This window comes from Loxodonta africana, chromosome 17 (genome assembly GCF_030014295.1).
Source record: "Loxodonta africana isolate mLoxAfr1 chromosome 17, mLoxAfr1.hap2, whole genome shotgun sequence".
Classification (NCBI taxonomy): domain Eukaryota; kingdom Metazoa; phylum Chordata; class Mammalia; order Proboscidea; family Elephantidae; genus Loxodonta; species Loxodonta africana.
The window spans coordinates 80,005,443-80,033,339 of NC_087358.1; the positions used below are offsets into that span (position 1 = coordinate 80,005,443).

General features: G+C 38.8%; 1 protein-coding gene across 6 annotated transcripts in view; it reads left to right on the top strand.

Moving 5' to 3' along the window:
- The window catches only part of TRPC4 (transient receptor potential cation channel subfamily C member 4), a 288,851-nt gene that overhangs the window by 126,161 nt on the left and 134,793 nt on the right, over positions 1-27,897 (top strand). For 5 of the 6 annotated variants that reach the window (XM_023551371.2, XM_003412637.4, XM_010592656.3 and 2 more), the window contains exon 2: positions 5,264-5,782. The exons of the other annotated variant lie outside the window; for it this stretch is intronic. In XM_023551371.2, the coding sequence (XP_023407139.1) occupies positions 5,264-5,782 (519 nt within the window). The remainder of the gene's footprint in view (positions 1-5,263; positions 5,783-27,897) is intronic. 6 annotated transcript variants of the gene reach the window in all.

Consider the following 27,897-nt stretch of genomic DNA (forward strand, 5'->3'; position numbering starts at 1 on the left):
ATAATTACCCTGAATGTAAATGAGCTAAATGCACCAATAAAGGGACAGATATTTGCAGAATGGATTAAAAAACAAGATCTGTCTATATGCTGCCTACAAGAGACACACCTTACACTTACGGACACAAGCAAACTAAAACTCAAAGGATGGAAAAAAATATATCAAGCAAACAACAATCAAAAAAGAGCAGGAGTGGCAATATTAATTTCTGACAAAATAGACTTTAAAGTTAAATCCATCAGAAAGGATAAGGAAGGACACTATATAATGATTAAAGCGACAATACACCAAGAAGATACAGCTGTATTAAATATTTATGCACCCAATGACAGGGCTGCAAGATACATAAAACAAACTATCAGCATTGAAAAGTGAGATAGACAGCTCTACAATAATAGTAGGAGACTTCAACACACCACTTTCGGTGAAGGACAGGACATCCAGAAAGAAGCTCAATAAAGACATGGAAGATCTAAATGCCACAATCAACCAAATTGACCTCTTAGACATACACAGAACACTCCACCCAACAGCAACCAAATATACTTTCTTCTCTAGTGCACATGGATCATTATCTAGAATAGACCACATATTAGCTAATAAAGCAATCTTTAGCAGAATCCAAAACATTCAAATATTACAAAGCATCTTCTCTGACCATAAGACCATAAAAGTGGAAATCGATAACAGGAGAAGCAGGGAAAAGAAATCAAACACTTGGAAACTGAACAATACCCTGCTCAAAAAAGGCTGGATTATAGAAGACGTTAAGGATGGAATAAAGAAATTCGTAGAATCCAATGAGAATGAAAACACTTCCTATCAGAACCTTCGGGACACAGCAAAAGAGGTGCTCAAAGGCCAATTTCTATCAATAAATGCACATATCCAAAAAGAAGAAAGGGCCAAAATCAAAGAACTATCACTACAACTTGAACAACTAGAAAGAGAGCAACAAAAGAAACCCAGAGGCACCAGAAGAAAACAAATAATGAAAATTAGAGCTGAACTAAATGAGATAGAAAACAGAAAAACAATTGAAATAATTAATAAGACCAAAAGTTGTTTTTTTGAAAAACTCAACAAAATTGATAAACCACTGGCTAAACTGACAAAAGAAAAACAGAAGAGAAAGCAAATAACCCAAATAAGAAATGAGATGGGCAATATTACAACAGACCCAAATGAAATTAAAAGAATCACATCAGATTACTGTGAAAAACTATACTCAAATTCGAAAACCTAGAAGAAATGGATGAATTCCTAGAAACACACTACCTACCTAAACTAACTCAAACAGAGGTAGAACAACTAAATAGACCCATAACGAAGAAGAAATTGAAAAGGTAATCAAAAAACTCCCAACAAAAAAAAAACCCTGGTCCAGACGGCTTCACTGCAGAGTTCTACCAAACTTTCAGAGAAGGTTAACACCACTACTACTAAAGGTATTTCAGAGCATAGAAAAGGATGGAATACTACCAAACTCATTCTATGAAGCTACCATATCCCTGATACCAAAACCAGGTAAAGTCACCAAAAAAAAAAAAAAAAAAAAATTATAGACCTCTATCCCTCAAAAAAAAAAAAAATTCTTTTTTTCTCTATTATCCCTCATGAATGTAGATGCAAAAATCCTCAACAAAATTCTAGCCAATAGAATTCAACAACATATCAAAAAAATAACTCAGCATTACCAAGTGGGATTCATACCACATATGCAGGGATGGCTCAACATTAGAAAAACAGTTAATGTAATCCACCACATAAATACAACAAAAGACAAGAATCACAGGATTTTATCAATTGATGCAGAAAAAGCATTTGACAAAGTTGAACACTCATTCATGATTAAAACTCTCAGAAAAATAGGAATAGAAGGAAAATTTCTCAACATAATAAAGGGCATCTATACAAAGCCAACAGCCAACATCACCCTAAATGGAGAGAGCCTGAAAACTTTCCCATTGATATCGGGAACCAGACAAGGATGCCCTTTATCACCACTCTTATTCAACATTGTGCTGGAAGTCCTAGCCAGAGCAATTAGGCTAGATAAAGAAGTAAAGGGAATCCAGACTAGCAAGGAAGAAGTAAAAGTATCTCTATTTGCAGATGACATGATCTTATACACTGAAAACCCTAAGGAATCCTCCAGAAAACTACTGAAACTAATAGAAGAGTTCTGCAGAGTATTGGGATACAAGAGAAACATACAAAAATCAGTTGGATTCCTCTATACCAACAAAAAGAACATTGAAGAGGAAATCACCAAATCAATGCCATTTACAGTAGCCCCGAAGAAGATAAAATACTCAGGAATAAATCTTACCGGAGATGTAAAAGACTTATACAGAGAAAACTACAGTACACTTCTGCAAGAAACCAAAAAAGACTTACATAAGTGGAAGAACATACCTTGCTCATGGATAGGAAGACTTAACATTGCAAAAATGTCTGTTCTACCGAAAGCGATCTATACATTTAACGCAATTCCGATCCAAATCCCAACAACATTCTTTAACGAAATGGAGAAACAAATCACCAATTTCATATGGAAGGGAAAGAGGCCCCGGATAAATAAGGCATTACTGAAAAAGAAGAACAAAGTAGGAGGCCTTACTTTACCTGTTTTTAGAGCCTATTATAGTGCCACAGTAGTCAAAACAGCCTGGTACTGGTACAACAACAGAGACATGGACCAATGGAACAGAATTGAGAATCCAGACATAAATCCATCCATATATGAGCAGCTGATTTTTGACAAAGGCCCCAAAACAGTTAAATGAGGAAAAGACAGTCTTTTTAACAAATGGTGCTGTCATAATTGGATATCCAACTGCAGAAAAATAAAACCAGACCCATACCTCACTCCATGCACAAAAACTAACTCAAAATGCATCAAAGACCTAAATATAAAATCTGAAACGATAAAGATCATGGAAGAAAAAATAGGGACTATGTTAGGAGCCATAATACATGGCATAAACAGTATACAAAACATTATAAAGAATGTAGAACAAAAACTAGATAACTGGGAGCTCCTAAAAATCAAACACTTATGCTCATCCAAAGACTTCACCAAAAGAGTAAAACCTACAGACTGGGAAAAAGTTTTTAGCTATGACATTTCTGATCAGTGCCTGATCTCTAAAATCTACATGGTACTGCAAAAATTCAACTGCAAAAAGACAAATAACCCAATTAAAAAATGGGCCAAAGATATGAATAAACACTTCACTAAAGAAGACATTCAGGTAGCTAACAGATATATGAGGAAATGTTCATGATCATTAGCCATTAGAGAAATGCAGATCAAAAGTACAATGAGATTTCATCTCACTCCAACAAGGCTGGCATTAATCCAAAAAACACAAAATAATAAATGTTGGAGAGGCTGTATTAAAATTGCAACACTTATACACTGCTGGTGGGAATGTAAAATGGAACAACCACTTTGGAAATTGATTTGGCGCTTCCTTAAAAAGCTAGAAATAGAACTACCATACGATCCAGCAATCCCACTCCTTGGAATATATCCTAGAGAAATAAGAGCCTTTACACGAACAGATATATGCACACCCATGTTTATTGCAGCACTGTTTATGATAGGAAAAACATGGAAGCAACCAAGGTGCCCATCAACAGATGAATGGATAAATTATGGTATATTCACACAATGGAATACTACAAATCGATAAAGAACAGTGAGGAATCTGTGAAACATTTCCTAACATGGAGGAACCTGGAAGGCATTATGCTGAGTGAAATTAGTCAGTTGCAAAAGGAGAAATATTGTATAAGACCACTATTATAAGAACTTGAGAAATAGTTTAAACTGAGAAGAAAACATTCTTTTGTGATTACGAGAGGGGGAGGGAGGTTAAGGTGGGAGAGGGGTATTCACTAACTGGATAGTAGATAAGAACTACTTTAGGTGAAGGGAAAGACAGCACACAGTACAGGGGAGGTCAGCACAATTGGACTAAACCAAAAGCAAAGAAGATTCCTGAATAAACTGAATGCTTCGAAGGCCAGCGTAGTAAGGGCAGGGGTCTGGGGACCATGGTTTCAGGGGACATCTAAGTCAATTGACATAATAAAATCTATTAAGAAAACATTCTGCATCCCACTTTGGAGAGTGGCGTCTGGGGTCTTAAACGCTAGCAAGCAGCCATCTAAGATGCATCAGTTGGTCTCAACCCACCTGGATCAAAGGAAAATGAAGAACACCAAGGACACAAGGTGATTACGAGCCCAAGAGACAGAAAGGGCCACATGAAGTAGCGACTACATCATCCTGAACCAAAAGAACTAGATGGTGCCCGACTACAACCGATGACTGCCGTGACAGGAAACACAACAGAGAACCCCTGAGGGAGCAGGAGAGCAGTGGGATGCAGACCCCAAATTCTCATAAGACCAGACTTAATGGTCTGACTGAGACTGGAAGGACCCTGGTGGTCATGGCCCCCAGACCTTCTGTTGCCCCAGGACAGGAACCATTCCTGAAGCCAACTCTTCAGACATGGATTAGACTGGATAATGGGTTGGAGAGGGATGCTGGTGAGGAGTGAGTTTCTTGGATCAGGTGGACACTTGAGACTACGTTGGCATCTCCTGCCTGGAGGGGAGATGAGAAGGTAGAGGGGGTTAGAAGCTGGCGAAAAGAACACGAAAAGAGAGAGTTGAGGGAGAGAGCATGCTGTCTCATGGGTGGGGGGGAGTAATTGGGAGTGTTTTTTTTTAGCGAGGTGTATATGGGTTCTCGTGTGAGAGACTGACTTGATTTGTAAACTTTCACTTAAAGCACAATAAAAATTATTTTAAAAAAAGAATTAAAATTTTTCTGTTGCAGGTCAAGACCTTGAGTTTATAACAATCATTAATTTTTAAGTATATTTCTTGTTTATATGAAGAGTCTACATCTCTGGGAAAGAAAAGCAAAGATTGTCAGTTAGAAAATAGATTGGAACCAAAAAAAAAAAAAAACTTTTATTAAGTAAAGAGTTTCCATAGGCACCTATTTGAAGATTTGGTAAAATGTCGTAATTCAGATTAAATAAAGAAAAAATGTCACTATATTGAAAAAAACATTTTCTCTTGTGTTTTGAAAAATAAAAAAAGGACATATCTCTCCTACAAAAACCTGGCAAAAAATTTATGACCCTTCCCCAACATTACTATAGCATGCTGTTTGAAATTTACAGGCTTGAACAAGTGAATAAATATTTATAATCTCTGCTTTGTTTTTTTTTTCCAGGTACCTCCCATACTCCTGGATAAGCAGTTCTCTGAATTCACTCCAGACATAACACCAATCATTTTGGCTGCCCATACAAATAATTATGAGATAATAAAACTTTTAGTTCAGAAAGGAGTCTCGGTGCCCCGGCCCCATGAGGTCCGCTGTAATTGTGTTGAATGTGTCTCGAGTTCAGACGTAGACAGTCTCCGCCACTCACGCTCCAGACTCAACATCTACAAGGCCTTGGCCAGCCCCTCCCTCATCGCGCTGTCCAGTGAAGACCCTTTCCTCACAGCCTTTCAGTTAAGTTGGGAGCTGCAGGAATTGAGCAAGGTGGAAAATGAATTCAAGTCAGAGTATGAGGAGCTGTCACGGCAATGCAAACAATTTGCTAAGGACCTTTTGGATCAGACAAGGAGTTCCAGAGAACTGGAAATCATTCTTAATTACCGAGATGACAACGGTCTGATAGAAGAACAAAGTGGAAATGATCTCGCGAGATTAAAATTGGCTATTAAGTACCGTCAAAAAGAGGTGAGTGTTGCAAGACTTTCTCCACAGTTTTCTAGTTCCAATAAAAATGCAATAGAATTTAATCACAGTGTGAAGTAAGCTGAGACTCAAAAAATTAATTTGGGGTTTGAGAGCATTTTCTATTTAACTGTAAGCAGATGACATTTAGTGTTTGCCAGATTAATAAATATGAATCACACTTAAGGGTGGAAAGAAGTGGTTTAATAATTGGCAATGGTTTTTTACATCTCTGTTAAGATGTGCATATATGCCGTGGTAAAATGGAACAATGCTGGTTTTAGACTCTCAAGACCGAGGAGTTCATAACTATAGGGAGCGCATTGATCTCTTTGAGATCCGTATTTCTCATCTGTTTAACAGACATAATATTTAGAACATTTGTGTTTCTATACATGTATATGGATATATACATGTGTATAAATATGTATATATGTGTGCATATATGTATATATTATTTTCCTTACAGATTTTTAGTAAGTATATAATGAGTAGATGTATGATGCATAAGCATTTAGTATAATAAAATACATTACTACATTATTACGCATTATTAATGAAGGAAAAGTCTTTAATCAAACAACAGATGAAAATACTAAGATTCTTCTTATGTCTTGTTTGGTTTCTTGATTTGTCAGGAACAAGAAGGTAAAAAAGTTAATTTTAAGGGAGTAATAAATTTCTGAAGGTGTTTCCATGGATTTTAAGTATTAAATAAAGAAAATTCACATCTGTTACACTTATAACCCAACTTAGCCAGTGTTGTTATTTCTATCATTGTCAGTGGTTGGATAAGCTTCAAAATGCTGGCTACTTCTGTCTCCAGAAAATATTGGTTCTCTATTTTACTCTCTAATGACACTAATTAGGTTTTCAAGAACAATATATGCATATATATATATCTATAAAATGTAAGAGGAAAAAAAGACAGACTTCTGAGTAATAATTAAAAAATATAATTGATTTCTTTTGAATTTGGCTTTGATTATTCCACATTTAGCCCTGACTGCCTTGTTTATTGCTGTTTACTAAAGTTTTAAGTTTCCATATGCCTAAATTTACTTCCTTGAATTTTTCCTGTATACAAAAAAAAATTCTTTTTTTTTTTTTTTATATTTTACTAATCAATCTAATTGAGTTGTCATAAGAGCCTAAACCAGTTGAGACAAACTTTTTCCTAACACCCAGGTTAATAGTTTCTTTTCTGTGCTTTCCCTCTGGGTCTAAAATCACATGTGCCAATTCAGTCCATCTCAACAGGTGCCTACTCATTTTCTCATGTTTAGTACTCAGGGATCTGATATTTTAAGGGACTAGACTAATTTGGATGTAAAATATAAAATTAAGTGATGAAAAACTTCACATGATTAAACATTTTGAAAGCATTAAACATGGAAATGATAAGTGATTGTATACATTAGGGTTGATAAAATGAGGCAAGGTTTTGATGTGGAGTCAGATTTTGAGCCAAACATATTTCAAGATCCATTATTAACACAATAATGTTTTTCCTAGTTTTCTATGGTTGAGGTGAGAGTTGAAGGGATTGACAGGATGATTACAGAGGACTTCTTTCAGGATATGTATGTTCAGTGTTGGTATTGTCCTATAAATTTTCCAGGATCTTCCACCCATATAAGGAAACGAAGATCACAGTGACAGCCTGCTCTGCTCCCCTGTGGCATTTTTGCTCTCTCTGCAATAAGGGAACCATCTTGGCCTCCTTTTTTTTTCTATACTGATTTGGGCCCTGATATTATACCTGATTTAACTTTGTCTTTGGCCACAATGCCTTTTGTGAAGTCATAAGAACAAAATATTTACGAACTCCTTTACCATATCCTCATAACTGAATCCTGTAAATAATCAACTAAAGCTACCAAAGTCTTGTCAAAGAGTTGTCTAAGACCAATACTTTATTTCTTGCATATTAGTATCTGTTTATATTTTTACCTAAAAATTTTTTTATGCATTTTATTTATTAATTCATTTCTTCCTTTATTAACTCTTTTAAACATATATTTTCCAGGACACATTCCAAGCAATATTTGGGTATTTGCCACTCTGTGGTGACCTGTCTCTGCCCTTTCAATTGATAATTGAAATCCAAATTGTTATAGTTAATGGAAAGCATTTGATAATTTCTAAAACTTCTTTTAAGACACTTGTTCTTAGTCATCGTCATGTAAACTCTGACTCATAGTGACCCCGTGTACAACAGAATGAAATGGTGCCTAGTTCTGCACCATCTTCACAATCGTGGGTATGCTCAAGTCCATTGTAGCCACTGTGTATTCTGAGTGCCTTCCATCCTGGAAGCTCATCTTCCAGCACTATTTCGGACAATATTCTGTTGTGCTCTATAGGGCTTTCATTGGCTAGTTTTCAGAAGTAGATCACTGGGGCCTTTCTTCCTAGCATTAGTCTAGAAGCTCCACTGAAAGCTGTCCACCATGGGTGACCCTGCTGGTATTTGAAATACTGGTGGCATAGCCTCCAGTGTCATAACAACATGTAAGCCACCATGGTAGGACAAACTGACAGATGGGTGTGAAAGACACTTGTACTTTTTGCTAATAATATGAAGTTGTGGAATTGGAGGGTGATAAAACCTAATAATAGAAGAGGATAAAGGGTAGCTGAAAATATATAGCAAGTAAAAGGAGACAAGAATTAGTCATATATTAAAAAGATACATTTCTTTAAAGACACTGCATTTTCATTTTTTTCTTTCTTCTTTGAAGATTATAATAGAGGAAAAAATTAAAACAAAATACCTACAAGGTTGTTCTGGACTATCATTCATTTGGTATCAATAAGCATAGTTCCCATGAGTTGACATTTTTTGGAAAGCAAACTGACATTGGAAGGCTAATAACACTATAAAGTTAGCTATAACATTATACTCATATAGATTATTTGAAATCAGGTCCCATTTTAGGAAACATATTCCTAGATTATTCGGAAATTATTGACTTCAAAATATTTGATCTAAGATTTTCTAGTAAGATCATGTGTCTTAAATGAAATTGTTTTACCATAATTTTCTCACGTGTTCTATGTTTTAGACTAAAAAAGTTTGAAGTTGGCCTTTGGACCCTTTCTTTATGTGTTGAAATTCCTTCTCATTAATCATCACAAGGCTAAGTCCCACTTTCTCTTTAAAGCTTTTCTCAGGTCTTACCTCTCCCAGCAAGCATGCTATAAAGCAGTCTCTGGGATAAATGGCTTCATTATACACGACTATATTGCACTGTATCATTTCCTTGCCTTCTCCTCCTCCAGGCTATGAATATCAGGAACACATCTGTCTTACTCACCTGCCAGAGTGCCATGCCTGATATGTGATAGGTGCTCAGCAATGAAGGCACCTGAATATGGCTGCAGACAGAGTTCTGGAAGGTTTCTTTGCCTGATTAAATCATAACATTTGGTTTAATCTAATAGTGCTCCTGTGAGTACTAATAGTAAACAAATCTTGTCGCAAGGATTTGACTGCAGACTAATTCTGGGTTTTCTTTAGTATTATCCAAAATTAAAAGCCTACATTATATCACACATAATAGGTATTTTTACACTTATATATATATTTTTTCTAAGCAGCAGGCATAGAAACAAGAATTTTCTTGTTTCTGTTAACACTGAACTAATGATGTCATAGCAGTGTTGATCAAACTCTGGGATAATGAACATTATCTCATAACCAGCAATTCTAGTAGCTGGAATCCAGGGATTGGGGAAGGACAAAGGATGTGGCCCCAATATGGCCAGTGAAAACCTCAGGTGGGAGATGAGGAAGGAGGAAGGGGGAGGCATCAGAAGAGTACTGGGTGATTGGAGAAGCACTTAAATAATGAAGAGAAAAGAAGCAAAGGAATTTTTTCTTCTTCAAACTTTGCCTAGGGATAGACTTATCTTTACTGCATGGGCTTTCTTTTATTTATTTCATAAATTTTTTCTTGATAAATCTATCCTGCCAAAGCAGGTCCCGGAGTGACGAAAACTGTTTGCACTCAACTACTAACAAAAAGGTTGGTGGTTCAAACTGACCCCGCAGTACTGCAGAAGAAAGGCCTGGTGATCGGCTTCCATCAAGATTATGGAGTGCAGTTCTACACTGTAATACATGGGGTTGCCATGAGTCAGAATCAACTCAAGGGCAATGGGTTTGGTTTTTGGTTTTATAATGCCAAAAATTGTTTTCTTAATTCAGATTTCATTTGCACAAGGCAATAATTGATAATTGAAATCCAGACTTACTACACAATGAACTTTGTATTAACAACAAACAAAATCATTTGTATTCTGTATCTACCTGAAATCTATCCTGGGAATTCCTTCTGGAGATCCCTAATTAGATGCCATTTAGTAGCTCGGATGAAATAGCATCTCTATTTATATATATGTGTGTGTGTATATATATATATATATACATTTTTTTTTTTTGGAAACTGCCAACACTCAAGAATACACCACTACCCATCTCCACCAAAAAAGGAAAAAAAAAAAAATCACAGAGAAATCAGTGATGACATTGATTTCTGGCTGTTGCATCTGAACCTCTTGGGATGGCATCGGTAAACAATGGCTCTGTCCTCTTAGAGCCATTCGGCTCTGGTGGCCAGTTTTAGCCATGCAATCCTTTTTACTTGGGGTGAATTGGGCAGAGGAGCTGACACTTGTTATGCCTAGCTGTTGATTATCTTTGAATATTTCATTTTCCTCTTTTTTTTAACTCTGATCCAAGTCTGGGAAGTCTAAAATATAGCTCTCATATTTTCTTATGCCTGGTAAATTCCACATCAGAGTATGTATACTTTTGGGGGGAAAAAATCTCATGCTGTGGAGACTTTGTCTCAAGGATATGAATGAACTATTTTACAAAGATAAGAGACTACTCATGGGGTGAAATATGAAAAGGCAATACATATGCCCTTCCCTTCCATGACTGAGATGTTTCTGCTGAAATATCTTTGACATTCATGTAATAAAGTTGGTAATGCTTTCACTGTAGTTTGGTTTGGTTATTTATTTACCACACACTGGGTTACTTGAATCAGATTTTATATTGTTGACCATGTTCCTATCCTTTTTGCCTCCTATATGTCTGAAACTTTTAGAAGACATCTGTGTCCTCCAACTCTCTCCTCAAATACCACGTTCTCTGAGACTCCTTCCCCTAACTTATTCCCAAGTCCGAATGATTGCTTTTTGCTATGGCAGCAGCACCCAACCCAGTACCCAGTGCCAACACTGCTTTATTGCAAATGCTGACTTGGCGTCTTGTTATTTGTTTTCACATTTTGATTCTCCAGCTGCATACCCTGCTTATAGCCTTGCTTCCTCCAGTCCATCGCCACTAGAGGCCTTTTGTTTTCTTCTGTTTTGTTTTTTAGGAAAGGTAAATATAGGGAGACCAACCAACCTTCTGGGTTTACCCAGGGCTTTACTGGCTGTAGCAGTCAAAGCCCAACATCTTAGGAACCCTTCAGTTTGGTAACCTTAAATTTGAGCTGTGAGGTCTGTTGAAAGCATTGCAATGTCCATCCCTCATACTCGTATAAAGTCCAAATACCATAGCAACCGTTAGATGGTTTCTACCTAAATCTTCAGCGTCATCTTTCATAACTTCCACCATCACTACTTATAGTCCATATCTCAGCCAAACTGAAACACTCATTAATACGGTCATACTATTTTATGCCTTTGGGTCTTTATACCCAAGATTCTCTTCACACAGAATGACCTCTGCTGTATTTCAACTGGCTCCCCTAATGCAGGGTTTTTCACCTGGGTACATATTAGAATTGCCATGGAAGTTTTTAAAAAATAAAAATGTACTGCTACTTGGATCCCACCCTCAGATCAGTTCAACTAGAACATGTCCGGAGGCATGGTGCCATTTTTTTTAAAAACAGCTCAAATGGTTCTATTGTGCAGTCAAGGTTGAGAGCTACTCAGATTTATCAAAGTTTGACTCTTGAGTTACAGCTTCTGTGCATTTCTTTGACTTTCTCAGATAGAGAAAACGTGGCTATAAAATGTGCTAATCATGGTAATCATCAAAGTCACCTGGGCAGCTTTTAAAGCTAGCAGCTCTTTCAGACCCACAGGCAGAGATTTGGCTAAAGTATGCCATTGTGTTCATGGCATACCCCAATGCTTCCTTCAAGTTCCCTCCTCTCTTCCTCCTCACCTCATTGCCCACCCTGCTATTTCCTTATTCTATTATGGCTGCTATAAAAATGGCATGGTGGAGGCATCATTACCTGACCTCCTCTAACTTCACAAGGGGGAAGGAGAATCCAGATCAATAGCCCAAGGCTAATTGCTGTGAGGCAGAGATCAGACATGCTTTCCCTCTCCACCATCTTTACCAATTTTGACACCAACCATCCTTCCAGGGCGCTCTCTACTTCTCTACTGGATTCAATAATTTATTGCAATGGCCACACAGAACTCATCAATACTCACAATTATGGGGTTTATTAGGGAAGTAACAGGTTACAGTTCCAGTTCAGGAATGCTCAGAATACAGTTCCTCCATAAGGACAGCCTCTTCTCAGTTGTGCCCACAGGCAAGCCCCCCTCTGGCCTTTGGCCCCTTAGCCCCTCAGCCAGGCCCCTGCCCTGCTCTGGCAAGTGTCACAAAGCTCTTTTAGCTCTACAGATAAGTGCCAGAAGGCACCGCACACCTCCAGTAAGCCTCAGCCTGAAGGCGATCATTTCTAGTGCCGGGGATAGACAAACCTAACTCCCCCAAGTGTCTGGAGGCACCCTACTCTGCCAGCAAGCCGCCTGCTCAAAGGCACTCAGTTCTCTCACTCTAGGCTGGGTGTCTCCTGCCAGTCTCTTAGTTCTACTGCCTCTGCTTTTCACTGTCTTCAGTGTTACAGCTCTCTGTCTCTCAGTCTTCTGGTTCCAGGAGCTTCTCAGTGCAGGTATCCCAGGTCAAAAGATGTTCTCTACTCCTGGCTCTTCTTTTTTGGTGGTGGTGAGACCCTCTCATCCTGCCTCTGGGATGGCTCATTTTAAGCCTAGCAGGATGGCAAAACTGACCAATCCCTTCTTTGGGGGTCCATGTACCTTATTTGTGTAGTCCCATCAATCATCGTGTGTGAGTCACAAAGACTATGGTTAGAAGAGCCATATATTAAGCAATTCATTGCACCACAGCTGCCCAGAACTTTGTTCTTTTATGGCTGTCCTCCTCTCTACTTAGTATCTCAGGACTCTCAGAACTTGCATTTCTTTAGTTCCCCAATTTGCACAACAAGACCCAAGAGTCTGGTAAGAAGAAAAAAAGTATATGTGTGTGTGTGTAGCCTATTTAAAAAGGGAGCGTAGACTTGGGGAAAAGCGATAAAGACCCAGCAGTGAATAAGTGATTGTTCCTTAAAAGTAGATGGGAGGGAAAGACTCCTGCATTATTATTTCACCTGTTATGTGATGACTAACCTGAGCACATTAGAGAAATAAAAGCTTTCCACCCACCTCTAGTACACATACCATGGCCATGCCTGCCTTCTTTTAGATAGATTTCTCATCATCTGAAGGATTTAACAACCATTGCCAAAATGTCATGTCTTTGTGGTCGAAATAAAATATTGTATTAAAAGCATGTGACCTATGGATTGGATATAATTCTCTTTTTTGCCTCTTACCAGGTATGTGATGTTGAGCAAATTATTCATTAAGATTCTGTTTTCTTCCTTCTAGAATGAGAAAATACTGCCTACCTCGTAAATTGGTTGGGAAGATAAAGCATGATAATACAAGTACCCAGCTTAGCATACTTCCTTAGCATGAGCTTATTTGCTCATGAAAGAGTAGCTCTCTATTATTATTATTATTACCATTGCTTTTGTTTATTCCCTCATGGGCTCTCAATAGTGAAAGCTTTCAATATTGAAAGTGCAGGAAAATGCTATACACCACTCTACTGTGTACTATGCTGTGCAAAAAGTTGGTGTCATTTTTTATGAATTTAATATTTGTAATGAATATTCACCCGTGTCTCTCGGGTTGTATTATACTTTTGAATATTAACAAGGAATTTATCCCTCTTACGATCTGTTAGTATACTAAGTACTTTGGACCATTTTTATTAAAATATACACTCACGCAAAAAAAATATAATATAAAAATTTTATCCCAGCTCGTAAGACTGTCTATACTGTAACTCCTTCCATTATAGGCTTTCAAAACCAACACAGATTGTATACAACACACTCAATTTTAATGTGCCCTTCTGGGTAGTATTTTTTTAATGTATTTTAGGAGTTGATTATGCATGCCTTTTGAAACTGACCTTGAACCTGGCTACTGTACCTCAGAATCAGGGACTGATATCACAATAAAAACTCGTTGATGTTCAGTCGAGTCCGACTCCTAACAACCTCATAGGACAGAGTAGAATTGCCCCGTAGGGTTTCCACGGCTGGCGAATTTGAACTGCCAACCTTTTGGTTAGCAGCTGGGCTCTTAACCACTTGGCCACCAGGGCTCCTATGTCACAATAACACTCACAGAAATGCTAGGACTGTGGTAGGATTTTAATACAAGAGACTACATTGAGTGATCTAAATAATTATGACACCCGAAAAAGGAATAGAAGGCGTCATTCCTCTAGCTGAGTCTTATCTCCTGCTGTTCTCGGGGGCATGTGAAGCCCTCCCCGCCTTCTCTTCCTGCGTGTGTACACACCTGCTGTTGCTAGGCAAGGCAGCGTGCATCGCAGATCCCCAGTCCTCCTAGGAACGTTGCGTTTCAGTGCCAGCCGCCGTACAGTGGATGAAGCAAATGCCTGTTCAGGACTTGTCAGCCGGCTGACAGGACTGTGACAGGTCGTTAGACATTTAATTTAACACAAGGTTTTTAAAGCTTGGAATTCAATTCCCACAACTTCCTGTACAGCTGATTAAATGACGTGCAGCCATTTTCTCTTAATTCGTATCTGAAAGTGATTGTTTACGTTCCTTCCACAGTTGAATTCAAAATTGTATATGTCCAAAGTATTGTATAAGTTCATCCTTTGAAATTGATAAATTTATATCCCATAAAACATGAAAATAGTAAACGTGAACTTTAAATTATTTATAAAACATTTGTTTGATGCTGATTTAAATAAATAACTAAAAAAAAGATTAACCAATTAAATTTCAAATAGAGATACTATTTTACTATTCTGACAAAAATGTGTAGACCTTCAGGGTAAACAACTCTTTTTTGTTGCTTTCATTTGTCACAGATATAGATATTAGTTTAAGGATGATATTTTTGAAAAATTCCACTGTGTACTGGACATCTTCTCTTGGTTCTCAAATGAGTGGCTTTTCCGTATAAAACTGTTACTTCCAGCTCAGCTCCACTATGGTTGACAATGAAGAGCTAGCAATAAGATAAGCCGCTTTCCTTTATTCAGATGCGATTATCTGGTTTGCCAGTGATCATTTCTTTTTTTTGGCACAAATGTTCACATTCAAATTGAGGGGTATTTTTTCTTGGGTCATTATTTAATGACCTATATTTTTCTGTTGCTCATCACTAAATATGACAAGAATTGCCAGTTTTTGAAATTATGGATTTAACAGCTTATCCCAGCCCACATGTTTCCTGAATAAATACAGAAATCCAGTAAATTATCTTTGGAAATTTATGAAACACAAACATTACAGTTCCTAAAAAACTTTTGGTAATTTTGAGATATAAATAGTTCCTCAAGTTGCCTTATAAATTATGCCGATCTTCATTTTCCTTTGAACATATGAGGTGTATTCACAATTTTTCTAAATAGAGGTCAGTAATTTTGGAAACAGAAACATACAGAAAACCTCTCTAGGGTTTACATAGTGTTTGTGCTGTAATTTGGTAATCTGTGATACTGAAGTTAATTTGTGTGTCGGTAGATTGCTTCCAGGTGATACGGAAGTGGGGAAAAAAACATGTAGGATGTTTTTATTCTTTCTGCCATTCTGTTCCCTTTCTCATTAGCTTTAGGAAGCAATCAGTGGCAGGCCCCTTGGAGCCACAGAGTAAACTAAGGGCCTGTAATCCTCCCTCCTCAGTTCTCTCTTTGCCATGGTCTTGGCTTAGGCTGCCCAGTTGCCAGATCCCTACATATCTGTTTAAAACGTTCCGCTTTTCCTTTTTCCACAGCACTGCTGCCATTCTAAATTATAGGTGCTGTTGTTTTTCACCACGGCATCTAAACATAGTGATTTTCCCAGGCAGCTACAGAACTTCTTTTCACCCTTCCCAGATCCTCCACTTTCATCACTGGGTGAAGCTGGAGATCCTATTGGCAGCTGCCTAATACAATAATACATGAGGAGTTTAGTGAAGAGAATTAGCCGGCTCTGGACAAAAGCTTCTATGGAGTCACCGCAATGCTCTCACTCTCCAACAGCTATTCCACAAGCACGTACAGGGTACCTGTTATGTGCCAAAGACTGGGGACACCAAAAGGAAAGACACAAGCCCTAGGCTAAGTTCAGGTTTTTTCCAGAAGTTCCCTAGAGCCTGAAATTTTACTCTGGCTTAGATAATAAAATGAAACTCAGTGAGTATGTGTGTGTGTACTGCAATACTTACCAATGTAGAAAATGGTGGCTAAACACAACTGTCATTGTGAACAGACTTCACAAACACTCTATGTGCTTCCTCCTTCATGGATGTTTCTTTTATTTTCTCCTCCTTCCTTCCCTTTCTGCCTTCCATTGTGTTCATTCAGTCATTCATACACTTACTCAGGAGAGTCCTTCCTGTTTGCTACATTCTGGTGATACAAAATCAAAATCAAGGTCCTTGCCCTCAAGTAGAGACCTTGTCCTCAAGTACCAGAAAATGACATAAACACAGTTATCACAGTGCAAGTTATGAAAGCTGTGCTATAGCTGTCTTCCTGAAGCCCAGAAAAATGGCTCCTAACTTTATCTGAAGGTTTTAGAGGAAGCTTCCTGGAAAAGAAATTGCCTGAATTGAGTTTTCATGGGAAACTAGGAGTCACCCAGGCAAAGAAGTTAGAAAAGGGCCTTACTGGGATGAAACGCTACATGCAGATGCATGGACCATGGGGTAACATGAGTATTTTTTCTGTCCTTGTTCCCGTCTCGTGGCCTGTACCCCTGCTCTTCTCGCTGCCTGGCAGGTATGGTTGGCTGCTATACCATGTTCCAGTCCTGGCTCATGAGAGCCCCTCAGTGAGGACTCCCAGGACCACCATTCTGCTTAGTGTCTTCCCTTCGTCCCCTTCATTCCCAGCCTTTCTCTTTTACAGCCCAATTTTATTATCTTCCTGGAACTTATAGAAATCCATAATTCATTTATTCGTTTATTATTTATTGTTTATTGTCCACTTTTATCTAAGTGTCACCTTGTCTGACTTGATCATCAGTGCAATTTCAGTACACTATTAAATATTACAATGTATTGAAATAGAATAAATGCTACTGTTATTTTTTAAACCCTAACCTAATTCTCCACCCCTTATATGGCACATTCCATAGAATAAAATGCAAGCTTCTTAACAAGACGTATCTTCTCTGGACACTGACTTTCTCTGCCTAGCTTCATCTCTCACCTTATCTTACTTGCATTTTATACCAGCAATTCCAGATTGCTTGTATACTTACGTTCTACTCTTATGCTGTACTCTTCATATCTTACCTCTGTATTTTATGTTGCCTTATAAGCTTGAAATACTACCATTACCTCTGGCTAGGTCTTTTTAATTCTTTAAGATGTTAAGACCACAGTCTTCAGAAAGCTTCCCACATTCCTCCTCTAAAGCTGGGCTGGCTCTCCTGCTATGCCTGGAGCAGGTACTTTTACCACACTGTATTATAATGAGCTATTTATCTGTCTCTCCATTTCAGGAGACTGTGAGCTGTTTGAAGTTAAAAACTGTGATTTTTATTTTGCTGTTTTCAGCGTCTGTAATGGATCCATTGTGAGCTTAGTAAATGTTTGTAGAGTGAGTGTAATTTTTCTTCAGGGAAAATGATCCATTTTTATACTGCCTTGATGGTAATCCTTCTAAGGGATTTTTTGTTGCAGAATGACTTGACCACTGGTGAAGAGAAAATGACAGAGCTTTGTGTATAATTTTCATTGACTGTCCCCTGTGTGTGTAAAACAGGTGTCATTGAATTGACTGACTCATGGCAACCCCGTGTGTTTTAGAGCAGAATCGTGTTCCATAGGGTTTTTGGGAAGTAGATCACCAGCTTTTTCTTCTGAGTTGCCTCTGGATGGACTTGAACCTCCAACGTTTTGGTTAGTAGCCAATATGTTAACCATTTGCACCACCCAGGTATATGACAGTATTTAAAAACAAAACATTGCCATCAAGTCAATTCCAACTCACGGCAACCATATAGGACAGAGTAAAACTGCCCCCATAGGATTTCCAAGGAGCGACTGGTAGATTTGAACTACAGACCTTTTGGTTAGTAGCCGAACTCAAGCACTATGCCACCAGGGCTCCATGGTAAATGCTATAAGGAGAGAAAAAAGAAACAGTAGCTAGCCCTGTTGGGCTTAAATTCTGTTTAGGCAAGCATTAAAAATGCCATTGCCCTGTATAAGTTTGCTTTTAATTCTGCAAATAATGTTGATTAATTTCCATTTTTATCCCTTATAAAGTTTGACTTTTACCTGCTCAAGCAAATGTTGCTGTAATTATTATTCATGTAACATTGACTGAGTGATTTAAAGTTTAGTGCCAGGGAAGTGTGATAGCTATTAAAATATAACTGAGATATTGCTGTCTGGAAGTTTTTTTTTTTTTTTTTTTTTTTTTGCCCTTCCTGTGTACTTTCTCATCTCTTCCCATCCTGGTTTCACTTCCATTTTATCATTTCTTTTTGGGTTATTTGTTGCTGATATGACTGTGGCTGGGGCTTGGGCCTGGAGGCAGAGTTTTTGTTTTTGCAGCTTTTTCTGGTAAAGACAAATAATCGTATCCTAAGCAGCATCAGTCTTTGAGATAAGGCCAGTAGCATGTATGGTGACTGTGTAGTTTAGGATTTTTCAGCACTCATGCTAATAGCTATTTTGGCCTATATGAAATAATTCCAACTGTCTGTTCTTGATAGTATTAATGTGGCTGTCTTTTATTTTTTTTTTTAATATTATTCTAATCAATTTTGGGTTAGGAAGCCTAATATCTACTCCAGGTAGAACTGTGGGAAAATGATGTAAAAATTCTCATAGTATGGGCCTGAGGACTGTTTTTATGAATATAATGCATAAGCTTTAATGCCTGAATATTAGGGCATTTTTTTTAACTTCTCAAAGGCCTTTTTATACTTTCTTGGTTATTGGCTGCATCAACTTTGCCTAAAGCTTATTTGTGAGCATTTGAAATGAATTTGTTGTGTGTGTGTGTGTTAGTTTCCTAGTGCTGCTGTAACAGAAATACTGCAAGTTCAGGGGCTTTTAAAAAGAGAAATCGATTTTCTCACATTTCAGGAGGCTAGAAGTCTGAATTCAGGGCACTAGCAATAGAAGAAGGTTCTGAGGGAAAATCCTTGTCTCACCATTCCTGGGCTCCTTGGCAGTTCTCACAGGGCATCTGTCTTTCCTGGTTTGTGCTTATCCCTGTATCTGTATCTGTATCTGCTCCTTATAACTCAGGTGGGTTAGGACACACCCTGCACAGATATGGCCTCGTTAACATGGAAAACTCTATTTCTAAGCTGAATTACACCCACAAGGAATCCAGCACATATTTTGGGTACCCAACTCAATACAAAGGATGGGAATTCCAGAACACTTAATAAACCGAGGTATTAATGGTTAAAAGTCGTGTAAGTAAAAACTCAAGGAAACTCTTTACTCTTAAGCTTGCAATGACAATCGAATTCTAATTTTTTTTAAAGTACTTTTTAAAGAAAATCTCTCACTGAATAAAGCTACAGAAATGTCTATGCCAGTAAGGAATAGACAGCCTAACTCATCCTCCACTAACATCCCTTCCCAACATCTTACACCTTTGCCTTGGAGAGATTGGTGAATGGAATCCTTAAAGGAAATGCTTGCAGCCCGTACCTAAAACTCCCAATAAGCTTAATGCACAACAAAGGGGCACTTTGGTTTTGTCTTATCCAGGCTCCCACATCTGCTCATCGCCATTTGTTGTTTCACCTGAGTCCCCTTGGCAGACAGATTTTCTCCTGTGATTTCTAATTGAATGAGAATAGTTTTTCATTACATAATTTTTTTAATGTTAAAAAGTGTGGAATAGGGAAAGTTCAAATTTATGTTATCGAATTTTACTTTTTTGCTTATTTTGGTGAGTGGTAAAATAAAAGAAAAAAAATAACAGAAATACTGCTTTCTACATAGCCTGTGTTTTATTCCATTTTCCTGCAAAAGCTCCAAAAGATATCTTAAATTTTATATGTATACTTTAATATTTTCTCAGAGGATGTTAATTATTCTTCACTACTCATTATTTATGATAATAAGAATGAATTTTACATTTTGAAGAATCAACAAAAATAGTCATCACCCTTTTTAATGTATTTTTGCACTTCCTTGTGGCTTTAAATATGACTAGGTGCTGAAAGTATATTGGGAGTTTTGAATTTGCTTCAAAATCTTAGGGTTACAAATTTTAATTTACATAATTATTTTAGGGCAAATCTATAGGGTCGCTCTGAGTCGGAATCCACTCGACAGCAACAGGTTAACACATTATTAGGCTGGTTAACTGGGATACCCCTTGAAACCATGACCTAAACCTCCAAAAATTAAAAAAAATAATAAAAATAAAAAACCCAAACCCATTGCCATAGAGTCAATTCTGATTTATAGCAACCCTATAAGGCAGTGTAGAACTGCCCCATAGGATTTCCAAGAAGCAGCTGGTGGATTCAAACTGCTGACCTTTTGGTTAGCGACTGAACACTTAACTATACCACCACCAGGACTCCAAACCTCCAAAACAAGGAACCAAATTCTGTGAAGTGTTTGGTTGTACATAAGCAACTGCTGCAGCTGCTCTTTTGTTATTGTTGTAATTATATCTATCACACAACTTTTGCCAATTCAACTCTTTACGACTATACAACTCATTGATAGCACTTAGAATAAGCAGCTGTGCAACCCTATCTGGAATCTATGCAATTTTTCCATCACCACAAACTGAAATTCAGTACTCTATTACCAAAACACCCCCTTCGCTCCTCCCTCCCACCCCTGGTAGACACTAATAAACCTTAGTCTGGATTCATTTGCCTTTTCTTGCCTTTTTGTATAAGTGAAGTCAATACTATATTTGTCCTTTTGTGATTGACATATTTCACTCAGCATAGTGTCTTCAAGCTCCATCCGTACCGTAGCATGTATCAAGATTTCATTTCTACTGATCGAGTAGTATTCCATTGTACATATGTACCACATTTTGTTTATCCATTCATCTAGCCAAGGACATTTAAGTTGGCTCACCTTTTGGTTATTGTGAATAATGCTGCAATGAACATTGGTGTAAAAGTCTCTATTTGAGTGTCTGCTTTCAAGTCTTTTGGGTGCACACCTAGGAGTGAAGTTGCTAGATCCTGTGGTAGTTGTATTCGTAGTTTTTTGAGAAACCACCACACTACTTTGTACAACATCTATACCATAAAATTCCAATGTCCCCACATACCCTTGCCAACATTTGATATTTTCTTTTTTTAAAAAAATCTTAGCCATACTATTGTTGTCAGTTACTATTCAGTCAGTTCCAACTCATAGCAGCTCTATGTACAACAAAACAAAACACTGGTTGGTTCTGGGCCATCCTCACAATTGTTGCTATGTTCGAGCACATTGTAGCTACTGTGTCATTCCATCTCATTGAGCGTCTTCATTTTTTTCTGCTGATCCTCTACTTTACAAATCATCATGTCCTCCTTCAGGGACTGGTCCCTGCTGATAACATGCCCAAAGTACATAAGATGAAGTCTTTCCATCCTTGCTTCTAAGCAGCATTCTGGCTATACTTCTTCCAAGACAGATTTGTTTGTTCTTCTGGAAGTCCATGTTATATTCAATAATCTTCTCTAACACCATAATTTATTTATTTTTTTATTGTACTTTAGATGAAGGTTTATAGAACAAACTAGTTTCTCATTAAATAGTACACATATTGTTTTATGACATTGGTTAACAACCCCACAACATGTCAACACTCTCCCTTCTCAACTTTGGGTTCCCTATTACCAGCTTTCCTGTCGCCTCCTGCCTTCTCGTCCTTGCCCCTGGGCTGATGTGCCCCCTTTAGTCTTGTTTTATGGGCCTGACCGATCTTTAGCTGAAGGGTGAACCTCAGGAGTGACTTCATTACTGAGCTGAAAGGGTGTGCAGGGGCCATACTCTCAGAGTTTTTCCAGTCTCTTTCAGGACAGCAAGTCTGGTGTTTCTTTTGCAGTTTGAATTTTGTGCTACATTTTTCTCTAGCTCTTTCCGTGACCCTGTATTGTGATCCCTTTCAGAGCAATCGGTGGTAGGTGGGCACCATCTAGTTTTACTGGGCTTAGTCTGGTGGAGGCCATGGTAGGTGTGCTCCATTAGTCCTTTGGACTAATCTTTTTCTTGTATCTTTAGTTTTCTTCATTCTTCCTTGCTCCCGAAGGGGTGAGACCAGTAGAGTATCCTAGACGACTGCTCACAGGCTTTTAAGACCCCAGACTTTACTCACCAAAGTAGAATGTAGAACATTTTCTTTATAAACTAAGTTATGCCAGTTAAGCTAGATGTTCCTCGAGACCGTGGTCCCCTCAGCCCTCAGCCTAGCAATTTGGTCCCTAAGGGAATTTGGATATGTCTATGGAGCTTCCATAACCTTGCCTTGTACAAGTCATGCTGGCTTCCCCGGTATTGTGTACTGTCTTTCCCTTCACCAAAGTTACCACTTACCTATTTTCTATTTAGTGTTTTCCCATCCGCACTCTTCCTCTTAACCATCAAAGATTGTTTCTTTTTGCGTATAAACGTTTTCATGAGTTTTTACAGTAGTGGTCTCATATAATATTTGCCCTTTTGTGATTGACTCATTTCACTCAGCATAATGCCCTCCAGATTCACATGTTATGAGATGCTTCACAGATTGATCGTTGTTCTTTATCGTTGTATAATACTCCATTGTGTGTATGTACCACAGTTAGTTTATCCATTCATCTGCCCAACACTGTAGTTTAAATGCAACAAATCTTCTTCGGTCTTCCTTATTCATTGTCCAGCTTTGGCATGCATATGAGGCAATTGAAAACACCATGGCTTGGGTCAGGTGTACTTTAGTCCTCAAAGTGACATCTTTGCTTTATAACATTTTAAAGATGTCTTTTGCAGCCCATTAAACCTGAACCCATTGCCATCAAGTCAATTCTGACTCATAGCAACCCTATGGGACAGACTAGAACTGCCCCCGTGGAGTTTCCAAGGAGCAGCTGGTGGTTTCGAACTGCCAGCTTTTGGTTAGCAGCCAAGCTCTTAACCACTACACCACCAGGACTCCTTGTTGTAGATTAGCCATTCTAAAACCAAAAACAAACCAGTTGTCAGTCAATTCTGACTCACAGAAACCCTGTTGTGATCCTACTGGGAGTGAAATGGTATCTCACTGTTGTTTTGATTTCTATCTCTCTGATGGCTAATGACACTGAGCATGTTTTCCTGTGTTTGTTGGCCATTTGAATGTCCTCTTTGGTGAAATGTCTATTCAAGTCCTTTGCTCATTTTAAGATTGGGTTATTTGTGTTTTTGTTGTTACATTTTCATAGTTTTATATATGTATTGGCTATTAGATTCTTATCATACTTACGGTTTCCAAAGATATTCTTCCCACTCAGTAGCTTGTCTTTTCACTTTTTTGGTAAAGCCTTTTGATGAACAAAAGTTTTGAGTTTTTATGAGGTCATATTTATTTGTTTTGTCTTTTGCTGTTTGTGCTTTTATAATTATACTAGATAATCCATTGTTAAAACCTAGGCCCGACAGCATTGTCCCTATATTTTCTTCTAAAAATTTTATGTTTTTCGTTTGCACGTTTAGGTTCTTAATTCATTTTTAATTTGTTTTTGAGTAGGTTGTAAGGCATGGATTCTGTTTCTTTTTTCTGCATGTGGAAATCCGATTTTCCCAGTATCATTTATTCTTCTTTCCCTATCAAATAGACCTGGCACTCTTGTCAAAAATCAGTTGACCTTAGATGTATGGTTTTATTTCTGGATTCTTAATTCTATTCCGTGGTTCTGTGGGTCTATTGTTATACCAGTTCCAAGCTATTTTTATTATTATAGCTATATAGTATGTTTTGAAATCAGGAAGTGTGAGTTCCCCTACTTTGTTCTTCTCTTTCAACATTGCTTTAGCTATTAGAGGCCTCTTATCATTCCGTATAAAGTTGAGAATTAATTTGTCCATTTCTGTAGAGAAAGCTGATGGAATTTTTATGGGATTGTGTTGAAACTATAGATTGCTTTGGGTATTATTGACATCTTAAAGATACTAAATTTTCCAATCCATGAATATGGTGTCTTAGACTGGGTACTCTAAAGAAGCAAAACCAGAAAGCATATAAATATACGTAGAGAGATTTATATCAAGGAAATGTCTCACATGGTTTTAGCGGCTGTAACATCCCAAGTCCGAGGGTCAGGATAGAGGTTTCTCCTGATTCACATAGCTGCAGGGGCTGACAAACACCAGATCGGCAGGTCAGATGAACAGGAGCCAGCTGCAGAACCCAGAATGAACAAAAGCCCCCGAACCCTGCCAGAACGTCTACCCACACTGGATGTAGGCCACATGCCCAAGGAAACTCCCCTTCAACCGATTGGCCTCTCACAGCAGATCACATCATAGGGGTGATCACATATCAAATCTCAACAGGGAAGTGACTACGACATCACACGACTGCCAAAACAGTGAGAACCATGGCCCAGCCAAGTTGACACACATCATAGTCTACTACTTGTCAGCCTGGCACCTGTACATATCTCCTTAAACCATACATAATATCTGAATAAATACAATTATAAAGTTATAGTTGGACCCAACATCATACAATGGACACACATACAACCGAAAATGCACTAACCCTGTTTGCATCTTATTTTTTATAAGTGAAGAAAACAAAAAATTTGATATACATATACAAAGCAGAAATACTCATGACAATTACAGACCTTATTTCTGCAACTGATCATGTAGCTGTAACTGGTATATAAAACTACCTTCTTCCACCACGCATTCCATATTCTCTTTGCCCTCAGAAGGTGCCTTAGCAGGTCGTGGTTCTTTGCCTGGTGGGGTGACACAAACCTTCACTCCTGAGGGTCTGGCCCATTAGTAGTCATGTCAGAATTAGGTTGCTATAGTTTTCCATTGGCTTGAATCACAGGGCATAGTAGTACTAAGAAATGCCCTAGGGGTCACCGACATTCCAGACATACTCTTCTTTACCTCCATTATGTAATATCAATCCAGTTTCTCCTTGGTAATCAGGATCAATCACACCAGCCAGTATGGTAACTCCCTTCTTTCTCTGTTGAATTCAGAGGATTAAGGAGCTCAAAGTGGCCAGGTGGCATTCTTAGTTTCCAGTTCAATGGAATCAGTGATGTATCTCCAGGTGGGAACATTCCTCCCTCTGGAACTAAAACCTCTAGATCTGCAGACCATAAGGTCACAGGGGCAGAAAAAGTCTTCCAAGTGAGTCACTAGGGTAATAGTGAGTGGTGCCACTCCCATTTCCACCCCTTGATTCCTGGACCCATGAATCCTGGCTATGGGAGAAAGAGCACCATACATTGGATGCTGGTTTAGAGCATATACAGCCTCCTGGAGAACATTGCCGGAACCCTGAAAGGTATTGCCATCTAGATGGCATTGTAATTGTATCTTTAGGAGACCATTCCATCATTCTATCAAGTCAGTTGCTTCAGAATGATTGAGAACATGGTAAGACCAGTAAATTAAATGAGCATGGGCCCACTGCCATACTTCGTTTGCAGTGAAGTGAATTCCTTGATCCAAGGCAAGGCTGTGTGGGATACCATGACAGTGGATAAGGTGTTCTGTAAGTCTACGGATAATAGTTTTGGAAGAAGCATTATATGCAGGAAAGGCAAATCCATATCCAGAGTAAGTGTCTATTCCAGTAAGAACAAAACACTGCCCTTTCCATGACTGAAGTGGTCCAATGTAACTAACTTGCCACCAGGTTGCTGGCTGATCATCTCGAGGGATGGTGCCATGTTAGGGACTCAGTGTTGGTCTCTGCTGCTGGCAGATTGGTCACTCAACAGTGGCTGTAGCCAAGTTGGCTTTGGTGAGTGGCAGTCCATGTTGTTGAGCCCATGCATAACCTCCATCCCTGCCACCCTGCTGCTTTGTTCATGAGCCCACTGAGCAATGATGGGAGTAGCTGGGGAAAGAGGATGAGTGGTTTCCACAGAACGCATCATCCTATCCACTTGACTATTAAAATCCTCCTCTGCTGAGGTCACTCTTTGCTGAGCATTCACATGAGACACAAATATCTTCACTTCTTTGGCCCATTCAGAGAAGCCTGTCCATATACCTCTTTCCCATAAATCCTTGTCTCTAGTTTTCCAATCATGTTCCTTCCAAGTCCCTCACCATCCAGCAAAACCATTGGCCACATCCCATGAATCAGTATACAATCGCAGATCTGGCCATTTCTCCTTCCAAGCAAAGTGAGCAACCAGGTGCACTGCTCCAAGTTCTGCCCATTGGGAGGATTTCCCTTCACCACTGTCCTTCAGGGAGGTCCCAGATGGGGGCTGTAGTGCTGCAGCTGTCAGTTTTTGACTGGTGCCTGTATATTGCACAGAACCATCTGTAAACTAGGCAAGAGTTTTGTCTTCTTCAGTCAACTGGTCATAAGGAACTCTCCATGAGGTTGTAAGTGGAGACTGGGAGAGGGAAGGTAATGTGACAGAAGTGGAGACCATGGGCATTTAGGCCACTTCCTCGTACAACTTACTTGTGCCCTCAGGTCCTGCTTGGGTCCGATCTCGTATATACCATTTCCATTTAATGATGGAGTGCTGCTCTGCACATCCAACTTTATGACTCTGTGGGTCAGACAACATCTAGTTCATGATGGGAGGTCCACACCACATGGTGTCTTGGTGTCCCATGGTTAAGAGTTTGGTCTCTACTAAGGCCCAATAACAGACCAAAAGCTGTTTCTCAGAAGAAGAGTAGTTATCTGCAGAGGTTGGTAGGGCTTTGTTCCAAAATCCTAAGGGTCTGTGCTGTGATTCACCTATAGCGACATGTCAAAGACTCCAAACAGCGTCCCTATCTGCCATGGACAGTTCAAACACCATTGGATCAGCTGGATCACATGGCCCAAGTGGCACAGCAGCTTGCACAGCAGCCTGAACCTGTTGCAGAGCCTTCTATTGTTCTGGGCCCCAAACAAAACTAGCAGCTTTTCGAGTCACTTGATAAGTAGGCCAGAGTAGCACACCCAAATGAAGAATATGCTGCCTCCAAAATCCAAAGAGGCCCACCAGATGTTGTGTCTCCTTCTGAGTTGTGGGAGAAGCTAGATGCAATAACTTTTCCTTCGTTTTAGAGGGAATATCTCAACATGCTCCACACCACTGGACCGGTAGAAATTTCACTGAGGTGGAAGGTGCCTAAATTTTAGTTGGATTAATTTTCCACACTCTAACATGCAAATGTTTACCAGTATACCCAGAGTCATTGACACTTCTTCCTTACTACGTCCAATCAACATAATGTCATCAGTGTAATGGACCAGTGTGCTGTCTTATGGAAGGGAAAGGTGATCAAGGTCCCTGAAGACTAAATTATGAAATCGGGCTAGAGAGTTGGTGTATATTGAGGCAGGCAACTGAAGGTGTATTGCTGGCCTTGCCAGCTAAAGACAAACTGTTCCTGATGAACCTTCAAAAACAGGTATGGATAAAAAGGCCTTAGCCACATCACTAGCAACATACCAGGAGATGTATTCATTTTCTCAAGCAATAAGACTACATCTGGAACAGCAGCTGCAATTGGAGTCACCACCTGGTTAGACTTTCAATAATCTACTGTCATTCTCCAAGATTCATCTGTTCTTTGCACTGGCC